Consider the following 7,947-nt stretch of genomic DNA (forward strand, 5'->3'; position numbering starts at 1 on the left):
TATCAGGTACCAGGGGGCATGTTTGCCTTTGAACAATATATAAGTGTGCTTTTAATTTGGGACAGTATGTTCAGGAATTTTGGAGAAATGCCAAATATTTTTTTTGTAATGGTCCTTTGACCTTTCTTTCCTGTTTAAGGGACTACTATTACAGGGTTGAAATACTCATCAATGGACTGTGTATACTATACACAAAACAAGTCATACACGTTACTCAGGTTAGTTTATTATGTGAGCCTGTACATCCATTGACAAGTTATAATAAGGCTGTTTGAGGCAACAGTATGAGTAGACTTGTAAGCCTGTAAACTCCCAACTCAAACTCACTGGTGTATTTATAAACCTGAGAAAGATGAGGTTAGGGTAAGATATATGCTGTATATTCCAAATTGCATGGGAAGTTGAATGCTGTACATTCACAAGTGGTCTTCACATGTGAAAGAAGTGTGCATTATATAATATATGTGGATACGGTATTAATTTGCCAGTGCCTGCCCTACAGCATTACTATAGAAGCAATAATAAGCTTTTCACCTCCACGTGATTACCGTAAATGCTTATCTCTATTATCATCTTTCTGGAAGGCCCAAACATGACGTAAATCTTTAAATTGTAGTATTATGCAGTATTATGTAGTCGTTAGGTCGACAGCACTAAGGTCGACATGCATTGGGTTGACCACTGAATGTCAACACCAGCCAAGGTCGACATGTCATTCGGTCGACACAAGCATTAGCCTGACGTGAGCTAGGTTGAAATGTTTTTTTTTACTTAGTGGTAGTGTAAAATAAAAAAAAATAAAAATGAAAATTCCCTTTAATACATGAAAATTAGTAAGTAACACAAATAAAAGATTTAACTAAATGTTACTAAAAGTAAAACAGTAGCAAGTTACTAAAAAACACTACTCAGATAGGCGACTCGATTCATGCTAGGCATGATTTATTACTGTGTAAAGGGGGAGGGGGGGGGGTTTGGATGAGGTGAGATTCTCCCAGATTCTCCACAATATATTTCCAGTGATTAAAAACTTGTAAAATCTTAATTTACCGGGCAGGGGAGAGGGGAGCAGGCAAACAGGCAGGGAACTAGGACTCCGGAGCTGGGAGCCGAGGCACAGGTCACAGGGGAGCCCCCTCCCCTGCTCCCGTGACCTGTGCCTGGGCTCCCGTGTCCCGGTTCCCTGCCTGTATGCCTGCTCCCCTCTCCCCTGCCCGGTAAATTAAGATTTTACAAGTTTTTAATCGCTGGAAATATATTGTGGAGAATCTGGGAGGCATCTCGTGGCCTCTGTCTGGTATGGAGTAAAAAGAACACATGTTGTGGTGGTTTTAAACCATATTTTTAGAAATTCTGCACCATGAGAAGTGTGTTTTTCTTTTCTTTGAGGTATTGAACACATGAATATAACATAATACTATCAACACTGAAGATTACATATGTGAAGTGGGAGCGCCTCATCCGAACCCCTAAATTTTTACAGAAAATGCCAATACCCTAATAACAAAGCTTGGATTTGAATTCCACTATTTCAGGGCATAATCTGACATTATGGCAATGACCAGAAGTTCAGCTGCAAGATTGTTGCTGTTGGACTCTGCACCTGTTTTCTAGCATCAGATTGTTAATACTCACTAGTCTGTATTGTAATAATGTAACCTAACTACTGTATTTATAAATAAACAGCTTTTCTTTGTTCACATCATTTGTCATATGTTACATTTTAAAACCCCAATATTTTAGAGAGTTCAGGACTGTTGGGGTAATGGAGGGTGTAATGCCCTGTACACACTCTACGATATGTGGCACCACCGATATCGCTATTGGCGGTGCTGCAAAACAAACAATCTATGGATCAGGTATTAAGTGTCCTTCAATGACATCACCTGGAGACATCCTGCCAAACATGCAGTCACTGCATGTTCAGACAATCAAGGTTCTGTTTAATGATTCATGGGAGCATATGCCATTAACGATATAGTGGGTATAAACTGAGATATCGTTAGTGATCTTTATCGTGCTTATCACTCATAGTATATTGTGTACCCAGCTTAACTAAAGGTGCCCATACACTAGGCAATATACATGCTATTTGGTCACTTTTTATGCGATTGCAGCAATCGATTGCATAAAAGGTCCAAATCCCACCTATTTGACAGCAGGTGTGATGCGCAGTCCCGTGGGCATCGCACAAGAGCCAGCGAGTCATGCCAGGTGTAGACGAGAAATGCTGTATGCAAAAGGACCACATACGATATATCGCATGTGATCCTGCTGCCTGGGAAGGTCCCGGGCTGCTCTAGGGAGGATCACGGGAGACTTTCCCCATAGAAGTCTTCCTAATGTATGCCCAGCTTAATAACCCAAGTGTAGTAGTGTAACAAAGTACGAAGTGTACAAGAAAGAGTTTATTATTTGATAGCGTGTAAGGTGCTTGTGAAACTGATCTGTAGCAAATATCTGCATTAATTAACTATAAAAAAAATTCATACCTCAAATTTTTTGATTGTTAGAAAATTGTACCACATCAAATTATAATTATTGATCAGATCATTTTCCCATAGAGGCAGTTGGGGAATTCATTTAGTTTCCAGTTCGAGCGTTGAAGGACACTTACAGATGTTTATTACCTAACGCTACTTTTATCTACAGTACACCTATACAATTATTTTGCCAATCAGCAGATAATATGGTAAAAAGGTGCATAATTGTATAGGTGTGTCTATCGTTTGCTACAGATATGAGCTGCCCATTGTTATGCAGTATGCATATGTACAAGACATTTAGAAGTGGCTTAAAATTACAAAAATTATAGTTAATAGTCATTTTATGCACCCACAAAAATATAGTTAATAGTCATTTTATGCACCCCAAACTTTTCAAATGTTCTATGAAAAGAACTATGAAAATCAACTATTTTTAAGCTATTCAGAGAGCCAAAGATTTTTCTTAAGGGCAATATAAGATTTATAGAATGATAAACAACATTAATGTGCCTTTTTTGAAGGTACGGTACTTTTTTAACCTATTTCCCATAGAATTTTGCAGGAAAAAATATCATGTTGAATTTTTACAATTGTATGGCAGGACAATCAGGAGCGCATATTGGGGGGTTATTCAGACCTGATTGCATGGTCGTGAATTTGCAGTGCAAACAATTATGGATAGACTTCACATGCGTATGGATCGCAGTGTACATTCGCAAGACCATCCTGAGATAGAATCCAGCAACTTTTTTTTTTATCGCTGGCTGCACACAAGTTGATTGACAGGAAGCTGGTGTTTGTGGGTGGTAATTGGATGTTTTCTGGGACGGTCAGAGAAAATGCAGGCTACACAGAGACTGCACACACTGGAAAAATCATTCGATGCTGAGGGGTTTGTGTATAAATTTGCATCTAATTGACCATTCAGACAATTTTTAGCCAGCCTTGCTAAGCAATTTGCAGGCTTGCATAGGGTGGGATTTCACTCAGACTGCCGCTGCGATCAAATCTGAATAACAACCATTGCCTGCTTGCCAACTCATATAGTCATATTTTAGGTAATTTCCCAACCTGATAATGGGCCAATTATATAATACTTGTTGTTATAACACTAGTATTGCCATTGTATTTTTAGGAGACTAAAAATCTCAATTACATTGATGGGGAACTCTGGGAAGAGATCAAGGGATTGCAAATAATGTAACTGTATAAGACCGGCTTGTGATCACACTTAATATTACCACTAAATAATGTCTAACCATCCTTTAATGCATATTTTAGAGAAATATAAAAGAGACCAATACATTATGGCCAGATACCAACACAGTAGAACTTTGCAAGCATTAGGTTCTTTATTTCCCTAAAGAACTGGCTTGGTATTTTCTTTCCAATTCATCCTACAGTAGGTTTAGCCCATATACCAGGAGAAAGTGGCAGCTCCCTTCAGGTACTTTCTAGCAGAGACACTGCTCTGTTCAGAATAACATTCATTTTCTTATGTGATATACAGTGTTTAAGTGCTGTATACAAATGGTAATGAAAACAGATTTACAGCACAAGAGGCTTTTGGCAGAGACTCTGTTATTTATGGGATGCAATTCTCTTCCAGAACCATTCATGATTTGAGAATATTTCCAGGTTATACAGAAATAAAAAATACTAATTTTGCAATGTCAGATAAGGCTGTCTCCTTTATTATGGATCTGTAGTGATAAATATTACAAATATTTAGATTAAATTGTAAAGGAGCATACACACGGAGTGATTTTGTGCTCTTTTCTAAGCTACTGTATCTGACTAGAAAGTAAGCACAGATTTGTCTGTGTGTATGCCTCCACATGTCGCTATCGCCCGCTATTAAATCAGTGCATCATGCAGTCAAAATCTAGTCAAATTGCTTAGCAAGTGACTGCAAATAGCTGTGTGTGTACAGAATGAGCTATAGCGATCGCGATCTACGCCATCCTGAACCACTAGCCTGCCTTTTTTTTTGCTTAAGTACAATCACTTAGCAAAACCACTTAGCAAAATCGCACACATCGCTGCATGTGTATGGGCTCTCTATGGGCGATTTAGACATCGGGAAATCGCCTACCCTAAATATCTTAGCAAAAATTCTTAGCACACATCTCAACGTGTGTATGACCCTTAAGGTTCTAACCCACAAATATGAATATATAACTTTTTATACTGCAATATGTGATGTGGCAGAGACAGCATATACCACATGAGGGTAATGTGGAGGATCCAGACCAGGTTTTGGAGTAACAGCAGAAGCAAGGTTGGGTAATCAGCAGCCAATAGCATCGAACTCATAGATGGTAAAGTATGAAAAAGTGTTTTTATTGACTGACACAAAGGATAGGGGCTGGTGCATTTGTACCCAGATAATGATGATGGCTATGGACTCAAGTTACAAATACAGATTGCATGCATCACGTGGATTGGTACAACAATGCATGAGTTAATATTCACTTTTAATTCTGTGTCAGCAATGCAGGTGTATTTAGAGCTGACTTGTGTTCACATGTACACTGTACCCAAAGTGTGTTTTTAATAAGATACAAAAACTGCTGTGTTCTGAGGTATCTGCTGTTGACACGCAGCACAGCAGTCCTCATACAGATGGAACAGCTCACATTGGAGCTGCTCCTGGTGATTCTGTCACCATTCGCCAGGCCACGCCACCAGCTGATGGAAAGGGAGCACGCGCACTAGATGCTCGTGCGCCCTATTCCATCGGAGTCCTCCGCCGGCTCTCCGCTGCTCCCCCAACAGCGCCCGCAGCCCCCACGAACCCTGCTCCTGAAGCGGAGACAGGCTGGGAATCCACTCCATGCCGCCGTGCTGAGGGGGACGTCAGATGGAGCTGCTGTCCACCGGTCTGCACCAGCTCAGGACATTTGGTGATCCTGCAGGCTGGCTGGGAGGCGCTCCATCTGTAGATATCTACAGATGTGCCCATATGCATCAAGCTCAAGAAGTGATAACTTTCTGGAGCTTGAGCCCCACAGGCAATGCCGTCTATGGGTCTCTCTTTGTAAGAATCTCCTGAAGAGGTATCCAAAGAAACCCAATTGACCCACTGAGGCTTGTGCATGTGATGGCCGGCTTTGCTGTGCTGTGCACATGCAGCTTGAGGAGGCATGTGAAGGAGTTTGTAGGGGCATTTGGCTCACAGGAAGGCATGTATGGAACATCATACCCTCCAACATGACCCATTCCATTAGGTACATAATGCTCTGTTCCTGGACTTCCCTGCCAGTTGCAGTTACAGAGGTTGGACTCCAGCACAGTCCAGTATTCAAAGAAGGGGGTCACATCAACTGCCAGTGAGTCCAGGACTGTGATGTTTGGGGTGGCAGTAGGTGTGGCTCCCCTTTTTGAATATTGGACTGTGCTGCAACCCTACCTCTGTAGCTGTCACTGGTAAGGAAGTCCAGAAACAGAGCATTTTTCACCTAATGGAATGGGTCATGTTGGAGGGTATGGAACATGCTGCTGTAAAGGGGCAATGTCATGGAGGCATTTAGGGTATGTGGGGCATATGCTGCTGAAGAGCAGGCATGTCTGGCAAACACTGGGGTCACTGTGGCCATACAAGGGAGAATATGTTAAGAACACAGCAATGGAGGTTGCATAGCAACAGCAACTCATTGCAACAAGGTACTAACTGCCTCTTTTTTTTTCTTTAATGCCGTATGAGGAGTATCTTTGGACCTGGGCACAGAACTCACTAGTATTGATGACAGGGTTGCTGTGGGGTAAATACATACAGATGGCTGGCGGATGTGATGCTGTCCATACTTACTTTTCAGATGCCCGCAGATCGCCAAATAGGGGGCAGCGCTGATGTCAAGTGACATCACCCGCCCACCCCAAGCAGGCATTGTCACGCCTGTGTTCTCAGGGGAACGCCTAGTGTTTTTAAAGATTCCCTTGCAACCGCCCCTGCCTGTCCTAGGCCCTCCCCTCCTCAAGCGAACGGCTCGGCAAGTGTGAAACACTCAGGCTTTGCGCATGTGCATATTTGCACATTCGCAGACCCCAAACTTTAGGGAAGGGGATGAATTTGGACCCATATGAACCCCAAGGTCTACTTCTGTTTCAGTGTCAGCTGCCAGTACATAAATGAAAGATCAGGCATAGGATGTAAAAGCAGCAGGCTATAGCAGACTAGCCGACCCTGCCTGCCACCGATACAGCTAATCATATCGGCTGTGGGTGGCCGATATTGAGTGTATAAACTGAGCAAAATTGGTAAACAATATGGAGATGTCACCGGGACCCGCAGGACGTTGGTTATATAGCCAAATTGATCCACAATATCATTAACAATACTGAGGACATAGTGTGGCACATGAGAGGGGAGGGGATGTGTATGACACATGGGAGGAGACATGTTGTAGGACGCTGTCAGCATGCACTGTGACACTTCTGTGAGATTAGCGAAATCTCTTCGAATGTTACAAGAAGGCAGTGTGTGTTTGTGTGTCTGTATGTGTATGTCTGTGTATAACGCCAGCCGGCATACCTGCGCATGATGACATACACAGACTCACACTTTCTTCTTCTCCTTGGTGTGTATAAGGGACACACCACACCACCCCGATTGATGGTGCAGCTGACAGGAAGGTAAAGTCATCAGGCTGCAGTTCTGTACACTGTGCATTCTTGCTGGAGTCTGGATCTGCATGCTACACACGGGCCTGCTCATACGGTGCAGTCACCTAGCAACATAATATACCCTGTTGAACAGACCTGTAATGTACTACACACACTAGCTGCGTTGTGTGTTGTCACTGCACGTCTTGTTGTCACTGCATGTCTTGTTGTCACTGCACGTCTTGATGTCAGTGTGTGTGAGTGCACGAAGTTCTGCCCTGTCGTCCCCGGGTCACTGTACCTTTGTCTGTACATCGCGGGGATTCCAGTCAGGTCTCAGCTGCTGGATAAGGCTGAGGGCGCCGGGCATGACATTCTGCTCATCCACACATATGCTGAGAGCGCGCAGCGTGGGGCTGTCACTGTGACACTGCTGCTCACCCATCCCCGACTGATTCTGTGCTCTGACAACTCGGCCCCCTCCTCAGGTGGGAAATACCCACTGGAGGGGGGAGAGGGGGGGTTTAAAGGGCCGGGACTTGTCACCCACTGTCACCCTTCCCTGTAAAGAGAGTGAAAAGGAGACGGAGAAGGAGGAGGAGAGCGCAGCATACTTCAGTGGCCTCCTCCTCCTACAGGCTGATGTCATAAGAGCTGGACTCAGTCAGCAGCAGGAGTAGAAGGAGAACGCTCTCTGTACTCACTCATACATAACATACTGTAGGGACTAAGTAAAAACCGGACCCGGATAAAGACACCGGAACGCCGGACCAGACATCAAACTCTGCATTCCGGAGCTTATAGTGTCTGGTCCGAGGGGTGTCCCATGCGGGGGGTGTCTTGTCCGGGGGGATGC

The 7,947-nt window shown here is 43.5% G+C and overlaps 1 protein-coding gene across 2 annotated transcripts in view; it reads right to left on the reverse strand.

The window, feature by feature from the left end:
- The window catches only part of ETNK2 (ethanolamine kinase 2), a 53,366-nt gene extending 45,689 nt beyond the window's left edge, over nt 1–7,677 (reverse strand). The window contains exon 1 of one of the 2 annotated variants that reach the window (XM_083172868.1): nt 7,393–7,677. In XM_083172868.1, coding sequence (XP_083028994.1) covers nt 7,393–7,536 — 144 coding nt within the window. In that variant the 5' untranslated portion in view covers nt 7,537–7,677. Of the gene's footprint in view, nt 1–7,020; nt 7,267–7,392 lie in introns of those variants that run through there. The other variant, XM_083172869.1, reaches the window with a different exon arrangement.
- Between the last annotated feature and the right edge of the window lie 270 nt (nt 7,678–7,947).

Source organism: Crinia signifera, chromosome 2, assembly GCF_055691185.1.
Source record: "Crinia signifera chromosome 2, ASM5569118v1, whole genome shotgun sequence".
Taxonomy (NCBI): Eukaryota; Metazoa; Chordata; class Amphibia; order Anura; family Myobatrachidae; genus Crinia; species Crinia signifera.